The sequence below is a fragment of the Aythya marila genome (genome assembly GCF_965140915.1).
Source record: "Aythya marila genome assembly, chromosome: 3".
NCBI classification, from domain to species: domain Eukaryota; kingdom Metazoa; phylum Chordata; class Aves; order Anseriformes; family Anatidae; genus Aythya; species Aythya marila.
The window spans coordinates 17,510,286-17,524,961 of NC_139044.1; the positions used below are offsets into that span (position 1 = coordinate 17,510,286).

The 14,676-nt window shown below is 48.0% G+C and overlaps 1 protein-coding gene across 1 annotated transcript in view; it reads left to right on the forward strand.

The window, feature by feature from the left end:
• Positions 1-14,676, forward strand: part of EHD3 (EH domain containing 3) — a 28,151-nt gene continuing 13,475 nt past the window's right edge. Inside the window, exons 1-3 of the mRNA XM_082756544.1 lie at positions 1-504; positions 5,929-6,105; positions 9,891-9,988. Coding sequence (XP_082612670.1) covers positions 278-504; positions 5,929-6,105; positions 9,891-9,988 — 502 coding nt within the window. The 5' untranslated portion in view covers positions 1-277. The remainder of the gene's footprint in view (positions 505-5,928; positions 6,106-9,890; positions 9,989-14,676) is intronic.

Consider the following 14,676-nt stretch of genomic DNA (forward strand, 5'->3'; position numbering starts at 1 on the left):
GCGCCCCCCTTAACCGCCGCCCGCCGCGCGCCGCTCCCCTCACAGGGCGCCGTCCCCGCGGCATGCCCGCGCCGGCAGCCGTTGGCGCAGGGCTGAAGCGGCGCCCAACGGCGGCCCCGCCGAGCCGTTAACCGCCGCTAACGGCCGCTTGGAGCCTTGCTGAGGGAGCTATGCGAGGGTAACGCCTGCCCGCAGCCCGTTCGCACCGCCCCCTGCCCTGCGTTGCCCGGCCCCGGCCCCGGCTGTCGCTGCGGAGCTGGCTTCGGGCGGCCCCAAGATGTTCAGCTGGCTGGGCACCGACGACCGGCGCAGGAAGGACCCCGAGGTGTTCCAGACGGTGAGCGAGGGGCTGAAGAAGCTCTACAAGACCAAGCTGCTGCCCCTGGAGGAGCACTACAAGTTCCACGAGTTCCACTCGCCTGCCCTGGAGGATGCCGACTTCGACAACAAGCCCATGGTGCTGCTGGTGGGGCAGTACTCCACGGGGAAGACCACCTTCATCAGGTAACGTGTGGATAGTTTGGGGTCTGAAGGCTGCCCCTGCAGGAGCCTCAGCGGCTCTGCTTCGTGAGGACGGGGTGGGTGAGGCACCTGGTGAAACGTCAGGGTGGCAAGAAGTAGCCCAGGGCAGGGCATTGCTGTGGGGAAATGAGTCACTTCAGGCCCTCTTCATCATTCAGAGTGTGAAGCTGTGGAAAGCCCCAAAGAGGGGAACCCCTGTCATTGCTCAGGTCAAGGTATCCCCCTGTGGACCTTTTTTTTTTTCTAACTTCCCTGCTGCCCAAGCACTGTGGCAACCACCTAGGAAAACTTGAAGTGTCTTCTTGGGTTTGTACTGGCCTGCGTCTCTCCTTTCTTTCTCTTTCTGTACTGTGCCCAGAGGCAGCACGGGGATCCTAGCTGGAGAAGCACGTGTGCTAGGGCATGTGCCTGTGGAGGAAAGACCTGTGTCCTGATGTGCTGCGATAGTGGGAGCAGCAAGTTCGCTCTGAATTGCCAGCAGCAGATCTGATACAAAGCTGTAAAAGGGTTAAACTTTTCCAGCTGGACTTTGTTGCTGGGATCTCTGTTCAGACAGTTCTAGCTCAGCTTGCAGCAGCCTTTCTCTGGGGATCATAGCTGAAGCTGTGCTGTCTGCATTTCCTACGTGATTCATGGGCTTAGCGTTAAATTCCAGCGTAACTCTGGTGTGGCTGTGTTGAAATCTCCGGAATTACCCCAGTGTAAATCTGGACGGAGGCCACAAGCAGCGAGTCCCATTGTTCTGCCGGCACTTCTCGCTGAAGGAAGGAGCTCTAGAGAGAAGTGAATCAAATTGACAGTGCCCCTCCAGAAGTGACCTTGAGAAACGGCAGGGTGTTTTTGTGTAATATTCCTGTTACTTATTGCACCACTCAGGACCAAGAAAAGCATGCATTTCTGCTATGTTGTCAGACACGCAGATGACAAATGAAATTTAGCAATGACAAGGCCTTTCTCGTGTTAGCAGCTCAGGTATATGATGAAGGAATGTGAATGACCCTCAGAAGCATTTGACATGTGGTTGGAAAGGGAGTTGCTCTTCTGAAAATGAAAAAAATGTTTCGTATAGCATAGCTGTCTGGTTCCACCCTAAATCTTTGTTCTGTGACTTGTTACCAAACCCATTTGAAAGGCTCTTTCTGCCTTTCCAGTTAATGATGTTCCTGAGCAGAGATTTCCCTGAATGTGAGGAGGCTGCTGCATATCCATTCCTGAGGTTGCTGGCTGTGTAACTAGAGCATCCTTCCAAATCCTTTTCTGGATTGCCAGCATCAGCTTTTCCCTGCAGTCTCACCTGCATGCTGTTAGCAATCTCCCTGCCTTTGCCCCCTTCTGTTCATTTCTCTGTAAGCCTGGGCTCGTTTTGAAGCTTTCTTCAGAAGTCTGGCTGCTTAAACCATGTTCCAGGCAAAAGGAGAAGCTGAGCCCTCACTTCTGTGGGAAGGCAGAAAGCCCTCAGCTCTCTGCTCAGCAAGCTGTTGGGAACCTTCCTTCAGCCAGCCTCTGCCCTCGTCTCCCAGCCCCTCTGTGCACAGATAGGGATGCGTTTACCCAGGGATTACGGTCAGGCAGAAGTGACCAGGAGCTGGTGCTCTGCAGAAGTGCAAAATGGCCATGAGCAAGCCATTTGCAGGAAGGTGGAGGCTCTTTCTATTTAAAATTGTGCTTAAGAAGGTGAAAGTTGAGCTGTTGAAGAACCCGTGGGCCTCTGACAGCAGGAGGAGTGTGAGGGCCCACCACTCCAGCCTGTTCCCAGCCAAACAAAGGCAGGAGGTGCCAGAAAGCTGTGCTGCTTGTGATAGGCTTCCAGCATGAGCCTGCAGGTGCTGGTCATTAGGCAGCTGGGATAAACAGCAGATTAGCATCCAGAGTTACCATGGGATGGTGAGTAGGAGTTAAAGGCTAGGAGCAGGGAGGAGGAGGTAAAAGGGGAAACAGCCGGTATGGCTTGGTACCAGGGTGAAACACGAAATGATCTCTCAGCATCTCTTCCATAAAATGTTGTCCAGATGAGAGGCGTTTAACATCTTTCCCTATGTGTCCCTTCCTTTCTTGCATCCTGTGCATACTGCAATGCAACTTACAGGTTTTGATTAGTGCTGCTAAACACTTGTGAAGTGAACTCAATCTCAATTTGCACCTGAATCCCAGGGCACCATTTTAAAACAAAAACATTGCTTTGTTCACCTATCCTAGACATGGGTTTGTTTCATTCCTTTGTTCCTGTGGAGTCTGAGGCAAAGCAGGGAAGAAACACAAGCTTCTGAGGCAATAAATAGCCAGAACCTCTCTGGAGAGAGCACCTAGGTGCAGTTTCTTGTGGTGAGGCTGCCCTCCTGTCAGGAGGAAGTGGCAGAAGCAAAGCAGTCAAGGGCACTGAGAAACATTCCTGGAGGCTGAGGGGGTGGAGGGAGGTGAGCTGCGTGGGTCAGAGGCAGCGAAGTGAGACCAGCACACGGGCTAAACAATGCTGTGCTCTCTCCTTGTAGAGACCCGGGGAGCTGAGCCTTGTTTTGCTGTGTGAGAGATGCAGCGTGAGTGACACTGACAGTTCTCCACTCCTGCGTACTGCAATATCCCCTTTCCTTGCTCCCGTTTCTGTCAGCATCCTTTTAGCCAAGTCCTTTCTGCAGGGCTGGGCTCTGGAAGGCCTGGGTGTTGGGAGCGGGGCCACACCTCTGCCTGGGAACATCTCGCAGCTAACTTCCTTGGGACAGCAGGATGCCACTGAAGCCTGCATCTAATGTTTCTGCTCTTAAGCTTTCCTGTAAGAGGATGGGAATGCAGGACAGAACATTACTCCCCTAATTCACTTAGATTCTGTGATCTTCTCTAAAAATAATCCTGGCTTCTGTCCAGCCATCCTGTTAATAAAATAAACAAGCCAGCCCGAGCTCTACTGACTGTCAGTGTGGTTTGCTGTTGCAGTGTAGCCACTCCTTTCCCGTACAGCTAATGGCTTACATGTCCTGGCCTCTCCGGCCTGCTTGTCACTGTGTGCACTGGGCAGCTCTGTCACCTCCCTGCGTGGCCCTGAACCTTTCATCTTGGCCTCCACCGGGCAGCTCTCGCCACTTCCTCCCCCTCTCCCCTTCTTCCCTTTCCTCATCCTCTCCGGCATGCATCACCTCTGCTGCCACAGCATCCTGCAGGGCTCCTCCGTGACTCATCACTAGCAAATGGCTCCCTCCCCCACATCCTGTGAGGCATTCCTGCCTGGAGAGCCCGACTGCTCTACATTACTCCAAACCTGGTGGGAAGGATGCCCCATGCCGGGTCAGCCCTTGTGCAGCTTCTCCGCCCTTCCCCCTTGACCTTCTCAGCAGGATCGGGGACAGCTCTGAGAGGGGGGCAAGCAGAGCAATGCTCTTAATCAGATACAGGCTCCAGATGCTTCTCCAAAAAGCAGATAGGCCGTAAATAAATGCTTGCCTCCTGCCTGGTGCTTTCCACAACCTTCCTAACCTGGTTAGAGGTTGCTCCCCAGATCTCTGATGGCGTACCCAGCGCAGAGTGAAGCACGCTGCTCTGCCTGGGGAAACTGCTCTGGAGCTGCTGCTTGTTCTCACTTGGTGTCTCCCACAGTCATTGTTTGCTGTCCTCTCCCAGGAACCCCACAAATGGAACAATCACGTGTTCTTCAGCTCTTCTGTTAGCAGAGGCAGCCTCTGTCACTGCCTAGCAGCAGCTTGCCTCCCCCTCCCCAGACAAGTGTCAATAATTCCCTTGTGTTTGACTGCTGTACAATGAGGCTGAGTGCCGCAGACGCCCTCCTGCACAATGTACCCAAACCCCCAGAGAAGCTTGACTTCAAACAGAGGCTGTGATACCAGACAGTGCCAATCTTTATCTCTGATTTCATGTTGCTTGCTGCACATTTAGTCAATTAACATTTTCTCATAGTTTGAGATGTTTGCTGAGATTTGTTTTGTTGTATACAAGAAATAAATGCTTTGAAACATGAGCTCAGTGGAGCTGTGATAAAATTCTTTCAGTCAGCCTGGCTGGATAAGGACTGTTATATACGGCACTTTTGCTTGGGTTTTCTCAGAAGCCTTGTCTGTAAGTGACAAACAAAAACCCCAGGCTTTTTTTTTTTTTTTCCCTGTTGCTCAAAAGCTGTGTCATTGCACGTGCATCTCAAACCCCTATAAAATAAGTGGGTTACTGTCTCAGCAAGGCTGAGACCTGTCACATGGAGTAAGGTGTTTTTCAAATGCACCTTACTTGTTGCACTTGATGCTTGTTATTACTACCTGCTTCTTTTATTTCTAATATTTGCAAGGAGAGAACTCAAAAGATTCATTGTTATAGGTAAGGTGAATGCTCACCTGTATATCACTCTTAAGATTAGACCAAAAGCAAAGTACAAAGCCAGAGCAGAGGTCCTGTAGTCCCTCACGTAGGAACTTTGATAAGACTCAGGTGAGTGAACCAGTGCTGACTGTTGCATATGCTGATCTCAGTTGTCAAGAATCACCACTCCTTCCCTTCCTCTCCTTTTTCCCCTCCCCCAGAACCGCTTTTAACATCACTTTCAGTTTTGTGTTTACCTTTCTGGCTCATCATAAAAATGAGGTTAAAGTAACAGAAGAGGAAGAGGCTAACAGAGAGAAGAGGCTATCTGATGTCAACAAGCAACACTAACTCTTACAGCCTGGTAGTCACACATTCCACAGGTAACAATCCAGAGCTTGTCAGCAGGCCAGGTGATCCAACACCATCCCAGGGCTGGTCTTATCACTAAAGACTGCAGAAAAAAGGCATTCAGCAACTCTGCCTTCTCTTATCCTGTATCACCAGCACGCCTGCCCCATCCAGCAGCAGGCTGTACATTTTCCCCAGACTTCCTTTTTCTGTATAGCAAATCTGAGCTGTGCTACAGGAGTGTGCAGGAAGGAGTGGAGACTTCAACAGCCAAGTAGAGGAGAAGCTGGCCTTTGAGTGACTGATTTGGACTGGGGGCTAAGCACATCAGTTGGATGAGTTTTCTGCTGAAATGAGCAGCAGTGAAGTAATATCGGCACCAAAGGCCAGTAAGGTTTCAGGATTAACTCTCTGATAGCAGTGAACTGCTGTTTTTACCTCACTAAGCTAAGTTTGTTCTAAATGTCTTGAAGATTAAACTACACAAAACGATTAAACATGATGAGAATCCCTTGCCAGCAGCTGTAATCTTCTCATAAGTTTTAATCCTCCTGAAATGTAAAAGCTTTAAAAGTGGAGATTCCAAGTAGAAAAGCTACTGTGACACCTATCAAAAAAATCAGTGACAGTGCTAAAAATATTCTTGAAAGGATCTATACTCTTTAGCTACGTAATCTCACTGGGATCTTCAGGACAACTCAATTAGGACTTAGGCAGATCTCGTGTCATGCTCACACCTTGTTTTTTTTTCACCTACAGGTACCTGCTGGAGCAGGATTTCCCAGGAATGAGGATTGGACCAGAGCCTACAACTGACTCCTTTATAGCGGTTATGCAAGGAGATGTGGAAGGAATTGTTCCTGGAAATGCACTGGTGGTGGATCCTAAAAAACCATTCAGGAAACTCAATGCCTTTGGCAATGCCTTTTTGAACAGGTCAGTAATCAAAAACTTGCTCTGGAGTATATGGCTAAAACTTAACGAGCAGCATAGCTAGCAATTTAAACGGGTAAGGCATTACACTCTTCTTCTGCCTCTTCTTTTTCCCCATCCACGTGGCAATTACAAAGCCATCCCAGTCCTACCAGGCATGCATCAGTCACTCACTGAAGGGCAGATTAAAAAAGTGGGCCAAAACTTCATTTTAGCTGAACAAACAAAACAAAGAATAAAGCCCAGCCTGTCACGTTCATGCTGTAGGAGTCCAGAGGTAAATACTCTCCATTACATTTCACTGTCCCTTGTTCTTATATTCCTAGCTGCTTCTGTTCTGCAGTCAGTTCAGTTCCTTGAAGCTAAAGAGTCCAACCAGACCCAGCCAGTGAAGTCGGTAGAGTGGAACTGGTACAACACGCACATCTTTGCTTTCTTGCATTTCTTTCATAATTACTTGAATGTCTCTGCATTCTGAGGCCATATACATGTAACCTACGTATATTTTGGTAACAGCTCTGAAGGTGCTTCTTTCCTACAGGAAACTGTCCAGGGGCTTTGACCAGTAGCTCCACAACATCAGGAATCTAACCTTTCCCTTCCCTAGACCTCACCCAACCATCCAATTTTGGATCTAGGCCTTGCAGGAAGTCAGCAGCACACACCCATGTCCTAGGGGAGCACAGCCTGTGCTACAGCAGGGAAATGGGAACAGACTGACTACACCTGTCACTGGCGCCTTCCCTGCTAGCACAGGGTGGGAGACACGGCCAACTGTTCAGCCAAATGACCAAGAAAGCTGGGCTTGGACTCCTTTTCTGACTTCCAGGCTTTGGGAGTGTCTGTCCAGAGAGTGCCTCGTCCCCTACCAACTCTAACCACAGGAATGCCAGCGTAGGCTGCAGAGAGGCAGGCAAGGGCATGGGCCTGCAGAGAGACCTGGGGAGAAGCTTGATGAGAGAAGAGGGACCTAGCTGGAGTTACTGCCATGCAGAGAGCCTCACTGCCCGTAGAAGCAATATCTGATCACAACACAGGCTCAAATACTACAACATGGTCCTTCACTAGACAGATTTTCAGCAGTTTTCAACATCTTGCAAGGCCTGGAACACGTGTACCTGGCCGACAGTTCACTGCAGAAGAGAAGCAACCTCAGGAGTAATGAGGTCAGGCATGGAGTGCAAAAAGCAAGCACACCTGGATTGATGGACACATCCTGAATGCAGTTTGCTCCTAATACAACAAGGGATCTCTGGTGTTGCTATGTATCTGTTAGCCTAGTTCGCTGCATCATGCTGTGCTATCGCTCTCTCCTCCTGCTCCTCCTTCTCCACGTGAGGACGGCAGGGCAGAGGGGCGCAGCAGGGATTCAGCAGCAGCTGAAGTGCAGTCCTGCTAGCAATGTGGAGAGTAGCCATGACAGCTAATTAACCCCTTTTCTGCAGACAGAAAAAGAATGGTGTAATGATTTCTGTGCAGAGATGGGGCTGACAAGCTGTCTTGAGATGAAAAGAGACAGCTCTGCAGTACCATGCTCTGACCCTGTTTCCTTTCCCCCCTCTTCTTGCCCCAGGTGCTTCCTAGGCATTGAGAGAAGGGCTTGTTCTCCTCACTCCAGCTGTGCTGGCAGTATCCCAGCTTTGGAGGGGTCCCATCAGAGAAAATCAGGGATACCAGCCATTGCTTTGGTATCATGTTGGCTTGGTTGATGGTTGCAAAATTATTCCCAACCCTCGTTGTCTGTCTTAGGGAGCTAAGGTAGAGTTGTTTCTGCTTTTTTGTTGTCTGCAACAGGAGACATCATGGATAACAATTCCTCCTCACTCCCATACTCTGCCTGTAGGGGTAATGAAAGGACAGTTTGGCACCACATGCATCCCTTAGTGCGGTCCAGGACAGAATTGGGTCATGCTCCCTGAGGTATCTGCAGTTCTGTGGGGACAGCTGGAAGACAGCATCCTTAAGAACATTGCCAACAGAGCCAGAATGCACTTCTTAAGCTAGCTTCTGACCTTCTATCTGCAGTTTCCTGTGGAGAACTTTCCCTAGAGAAACCTATGGAAGATCCCCTTGCCTGTGACCTCTGGAGCCTTTGTTCTCTGCTAAGGCTGGCACCTATCAGGAGAACTAAGCCAGCCCCCTTTTCTACACAAGGTGCAAAGATGCTCCCTGTTGCCACCTGTCAAGCTGTGGATGGTGGAAAGAGGCTGAAATATTTGCACTGAAATATCCGATAGTGTAGGAATGAAGGCACTTCTCTGACCCACAAGGATTCATTCTTGTCAAAATGATCTTAGAGTCCTACAAGTGGAAAAAATTGGGGTGAGGTTGTGGAGGAGTTCACTGCTGCAGGGATTTCATCAGAAACCAGCAGAGGCTCTGGCTGCCTTGACTCATCTAGTGGCCATTATGTCAACTCCGGTCCTTCTGTGGTTCTGCTTCCTCCCACAGCACCATTTTTTATGCCTCAGTGTTACACCAGCCTATTAATATACATACATACATAGACACACGTATATTTATAGCTGCTCGGAATGCTGTCACAAAAAGGCTGTCCACAAAATGCAACCAGGAGCCATGCGAGCAGGTATGTTTTTGCTGTTAGCAATGACTGAAAGAGATGAGCTGCAGCCCTCTAAGAATAAGCACAAAGTGCTCTTCTCAGCTAGGGATTTGTGTAGGCATAAGATGGTGAACAACTAGGTGAAGAGGAATTGCACAGAAATGGAGCTGTGGAGGGGAGACGAGTGAGTGAATTACAAACCTAGTGTGAGTCAACAGTGTCATACTTCTGTGAGAGAAGTAAATACCTTCCTGAGACATACAAACAGAAATGTCTTATGTAAGAGAGAAGGAGCAATTCATCCAATCTGGTCACTACTGGCCAGGCCACAGCTGGAGTACCACATCGTGCCAGAAGATGTATGTGGAACAACTTGAGAAGAATCTGAAGGAAAGCTGCAAAGGCCTTCTGTGACTTGGAAAATGAACTAGAAGGGCAGCTACAGGGAACTGAAAGAGATGGAAAAGAGTCTGGTTTTCTTTAGAGGAAAGGCTGAGGGGAGATGCAATAACAATAGGTATATGTTGCTGCAAGAGGGGAAAAATAAACCTTGTCTACTGTGTTTGAGACTAAAATGCATTGCAGCATGGGAGATTTAGATTAGACATTAAGAAAAAGATTTTGCTGTAATGATAATTAAGAAATGGAGTAGAGTCCCAGCAAAGGCTGTTGAATCTGCATCATGGGTTTGACAAACACTTCAGACAAACATCTGCTTTGAAGCAGGAAGACAGACTAAGGTTTCTGAGATCTCATGTTGCTCAGACTTTAGGGCTTCCATGGTGCAAGAATAGCACGCATTCTAAGACCAGATTTAAAAGTAGATTAAAAAAACCCTACAACTTTGATTTATTTAAATGAGTTATTTCAATTCATTTGAGTTCACGTCCCTGCAGCAGAATGAAGAAAATGAAATACCACTTCTTGCTAAAATATGAACAGAAAAAAAACAAAAGTGGATTTCTGAATTATTTTTCTCACAATTTTGGGGACATAGAAAAAATGACTCATATCATAGGTCATGACAGAGACTCATGTTCCAGAAAAGCCAAAATAATCAGAGAAAGTGCTCAGTTCTGGCAGCTCTTTCATTTATTTAAATCAAGACTAATTCTAACTGAAGACTTGTGAGATCAGAGCCTGGATTGTCCCATGTTGCCTGTAATGTTCAATGCATCACGAGTACTTTTTTGGTTTTATTTTAAACCGAATTATTTTTGCACAGGTTTGTATGTGCCCAGCTACCTAACCCTGTGTTAGAGAGCATCAGTGTCATTGATACACCGGGAATCCTTTCTGGAGAAAAGCAGAGGATTAGCAGAGGTAAGTCCCAAGTTCAGTTCTTTTCCAAATCACGGTAGTTAAAATTGAATGGACTATGTGGGTTTCCTCTGAAGCTGTACAAATTCTAGGCAGAAACAACAGTCGGGGCCTCTCAGAGAGATGCCATGACTACTGATGTTCCTTCGAACTTAATTTGCTATCTGCCACAGAGAATTTAAATGCTATTAGGTAAGGTTGCTGACAGTGTCAGCAATACTTATATCTCTTTGGTATTCCCTAGTAGAACAGATTTCCATCAGAAAGTGTCAAATAATACCTGTCTACTTCGCAGAAGCAATTGCTTTCAGCGACCTATTGATGAGCCCTAGGCAAGGCTTGCATGGCAATCAACCTGATTTCTTTCCAATCGGCCTCGCAGGTTTCTTACAGTGCCCACGCTTCCTGAATGTAGTGCTGGACTGGATAAGGGCTAAGCTGGCACTCACATTCCTTGTTGCAGTTGCAAATCTGGAAATAGTGGGGATACTAAATTATATTTTTATACTAATACTAATGACTAGCTCCAAGTTCCTAAATGGCTCAGGGTGACCCTCTGAAGTGGGCAACATCTCCATACTTTGAACCTACTGTTCGCAGTCATTTCCTTACTCTGTAGGATGATGGTGGCATAGCTCACATTTCTCACAGGTTCCTGAGATAAACCTGATAACTGTACAGCATTTTAGTGGAAGGAAGCCAAAAGTAGTGAAAACATGATGACGACACACACGTTTGAGTTTGAGGAGATCAGTTCTCACTCACACTGCCTATTAGCAATGCACAATTAAGTTTCAGCAGCACAGGCGCTACTCAAAAGTACTGAAGCCTTTCCCGTATCTCAGTGTTCTGTCCCATAAGATTTCTGTTGATTCAGTTTTATAACTCACTTGTGCATTGAAATTGCTCTTGGAAACTTCCTTTTCTCTTTAATCAAGGAACTACCTTGTACAGAGCCAGCCCTTGTTCATTTTACTGGGATCTTCCACCGTAGGGAGCTCAACTAAAGAAGCATCAATAAAGCTATAAAAGATAGTTAGAGTTAGTTAAGACTCACATTAAGCTTTTCCAACATGGGTCTTAGCACTGCTAGGAGATCATGAATTCCTTCCAGACAGTCAGAAGGTAGCAAGATGCGCACACCTTCATCAGAGGTATGTAAGCATTCTTCCCTTCAACAGAAAATGTTTCAAAGCAGAGATAATCAAAGTTTATATGGTATAAACATTTTTCAGTCAAAAAAAAAAAAAAAGCTACAGAAAGCGCACAGTTCTCTCTGGAACTATTATTGTGATGAAAACTTGCTTAGGAAAAACCACTTTTGTTCATTTTCTTTAAGAAAAACAAAACACAACTGCTGCCTTGGTGTCCCATTCCTGTGGCTACACCAGTAAATACCAGCAGTGCCAGAACACAGCTGGTACGCAGTTGTGTGCTGTTAGGAAAGTTACGGGTGGTGCACTTTGACCCAGGGCAACAAACACCTCCCTGAGCATCTGGGAGCAGCCCAAAGTACAGGTTAGGTGGGATCTCACTGCACCCTCACACATAGCCAGGACAGCCCGAAGCTGGTTCCGTGGGCCACATCGGGTGGCTTTCCAATAGCTAGAGGACAAGCTCCTCATCCGGTTTAGATCAACATAACGTTGTTGAAGCTGGGAGAGCTCCACTGATTTCTGTCTGCAGGGGATCCAGCCCAGGGAGCAGAAAGTCAGAAGAGGGCTGAGGTGCTTAAATTTAGGAAGGGCTGTTGCCAGGGATTAGCTTAAGCTTTTCTCAAGGAAGCCAGTGTTTGAAAGGGAGTGCTCGCCTTCTGCCTGTCATGGCAGAGAAACAGAAAGTGGTGAGGCTGGTGCATTTGCCACTAGGCTTGCAAGCCAGCTGCCCTGATCAGCAGATTGGTTTCGGAGGCAGACAGAGCAATAATGCATTTTCTAGACAGAAAACAAGACGGTGCCAAAAACTGCTGATGCAACAAAATGCTTCTGCCCTTCTCTACCTTCCAGCCTGCTCAGATTTCATTTGGGAATGTCGCAAAACCTGGGAGAGATTTCCCAAGAGACCTCCCAGTTCCTTAACTGTTGGGAGGAGGGTAGCTCTGCTCCCCCCATTATTTGCCAGTAGGATGTATGTTTTAAGACCCTCAGATCAGAGTGCCAGTGAGAATCAGGGAAGGGAAGGGGTAGCAAAGCAGCTTTCTGTCATAAATTTGAGAGGGAAAGTACAAATACAGAAGATATGGCAGGCATTCCTGCCCTGCCCATCCCATGTGAACCAGCAGCATGTCTAAAAATAGGAAATTCCTCTCGATGGGAACGTCAGAAGTCTGTCTCTTTTCCTATTAAGAACATTAATTAATCTATACAGTGCCAGCTTAGCAATCCATCAGGGCTCATCATGTGCCCTGTTGCGTCCATGCTTCAGGGACCAGGAGCAAGGAAACTGTCTTTCCAGGAATGACTCAGAGGCCAAGGCCAGGTTCTGAAGCTCCTCGTCAGTTTGGACTACGCTGACTTAACTTCACTGCCTGTTTGCTGTAGTAAAAATTACCGTGACAGATAAATGCAGTGCCTTCCCCAGTGGGCAGGCAGCACTGAGCGCCAGTGTTGGAGCTAGCAGCAGGCAGCTTCGTCCAGCCAGCTGCTGGGCTTTGCAAACGGATGGCAAACTTTCCTCCAAGGAAAGCCACGTAAGGCAGAAGCAGAACTCTGCCCTGGCTCTCTTCCAGGACAGCACTACGTGATCATATGTGCCATCTTCCCCACACGGAGCAGCCCGTGTTGTTTCCTGCGAGCAGACTTGCAGGTCTGGGCCTGTCAAGCAGTGAAGGGGGATGCAAGCTGTCATCTGAAATCCACATCTCCAGCACACGCAATGAGATCACCAGCATCGACGCAGCTTTTGCTGCACTCAGATTCTGGTAAAAAGGTGTAGCCAAGGAGCTGCCTGCACTGCTCCTGTGACTTGTACAATCCTTTGTGAGAGGCACCCATGGTACCGTGGGTACAATAGCTAGATCCTAGGATACACAGATTTACATTTACAAGCCTGGTGAGAAGTATTCCCAGGATGTCATTGCTCAAAGCATCCTCCCCATCACTGCTTCTGTACTCACCTTGCCTAGAGAGCAACCATTTCTCCTCTAGTCTTTATCACGTACTTCGTTCACATACAGAATGTCATCAGATTGCCCTGTCCCTCACTCCAGGTCCCTTTTTAGTTGGTTGTTTCATTTATGGTCTGCAGCAGAGCATAAGGCAACAGCAGGCTGTGGAATTTCTCATAGGAGAGAGAGTTGTAGGTACCAATGCAACAGAGCCTGGGTTACTTGGACGATTTTGGTAACAGCACAGATGCTATCCGTTTGCAAAGCACTGTTCAGGTGTCACATGATGAGCCCTCACCATCCTGCTGGGATGGAAGATGAGAAAGGGAGGAACGGTACTGAAATAAGTGAGGACAAAGGGGAGGACCTCAGGTCATTCAGTACAGCAGAGCCAAGACAGGAGCTAGGACTTACTCATAATTCATCATCTCGTGCAGTTTGCTGTGCTAACTGAGCCACCTGGTAACAGCAGCTCAGGCACTTCAGTAGCAGTGCATCCCTGGGCAAGGAGCTTCACAAACTCTGCTAACCATCAGTCCTGACCTACACATGCCCTGAGCTAAGCAGGTCCAAGTCCGCCAAGTTAAACAATGCCATTGCCAAATAGTATTTGATCCCTGTTTGAGGGTCATACTTCCTGAATACATGCTGAACACTTCATCTTCACCCGCTGTTTGTCACCTCCTCCCTTTCCTGCGTTATTAGCAGTGAGCACAAGGTCACAGTCAAGCGATGAGGACTGTCAGTGGCATTCCCCAGCAGCTTTCTTTCATAGAATCAAGGAATGATTTGGGTTGGAAGGGACCTTAAAAATCATCTAACTCCAATCCCCCTGCCGTGGACAGGGAAACCTACTACTAGACCAGGTTGGTCAGAGCCCCATCCAGCCTGGCCTTGAGCACTTCCAGGGATCCAAGCCATCCACAGTTTCTCTGGGCAACCCGTTCCAGAACCTCACCACCCTTACATTAAAGAACTTCTTCCTAATGTCTAATCTGAAATCTACCCTTTTTTAGTTTAACGCCATTCCCCTTTGTCTTATCACTAGGACCCGCTGACAAATATTCCCTTTTTAGTTATTGAAAAGTTCCTGGTCTCCCTGGAGCTTTTTCTTCTCCAGGCTGAACAATCCCAACTCCTTCAGGCTGTCTTCACAGGAGAGGTGCTCCAGTCCCTTGATCATCTTTCTGGCCCTCTTCTTGATTTGTTCTAATACTTCAATGTCTTTCTTGTGCTGGGGGCCCCAGAGCTAAATGCAGTACTCCAGGCTGGGTGTTATGAGGGCAGAGCAGAGGGGGAGAATCGCCTCCCTCAACCTGCTGGCCACTCCTTTTTGATGCAGCCCAGGATATGGTTGGCTTTGTGGGCTGCAAGCGCACATTGCTGGCTCACGTTGAGCTTCTCATCCACCAACACCCTCAAGTCTTTCTCATTAGGGCATGTTTTTTCCAGCCTATTCCAGCCTTTTTCCAGCCCTCCACCCAGTTCCATCTGCTGACTGTGATGCAGCCCAGGCTTCCCATAGCCAAGGGAAAACATACTAGCCTCGTTCTCCCTCTTGGGAAGGAAGAATTCCCGATTACCA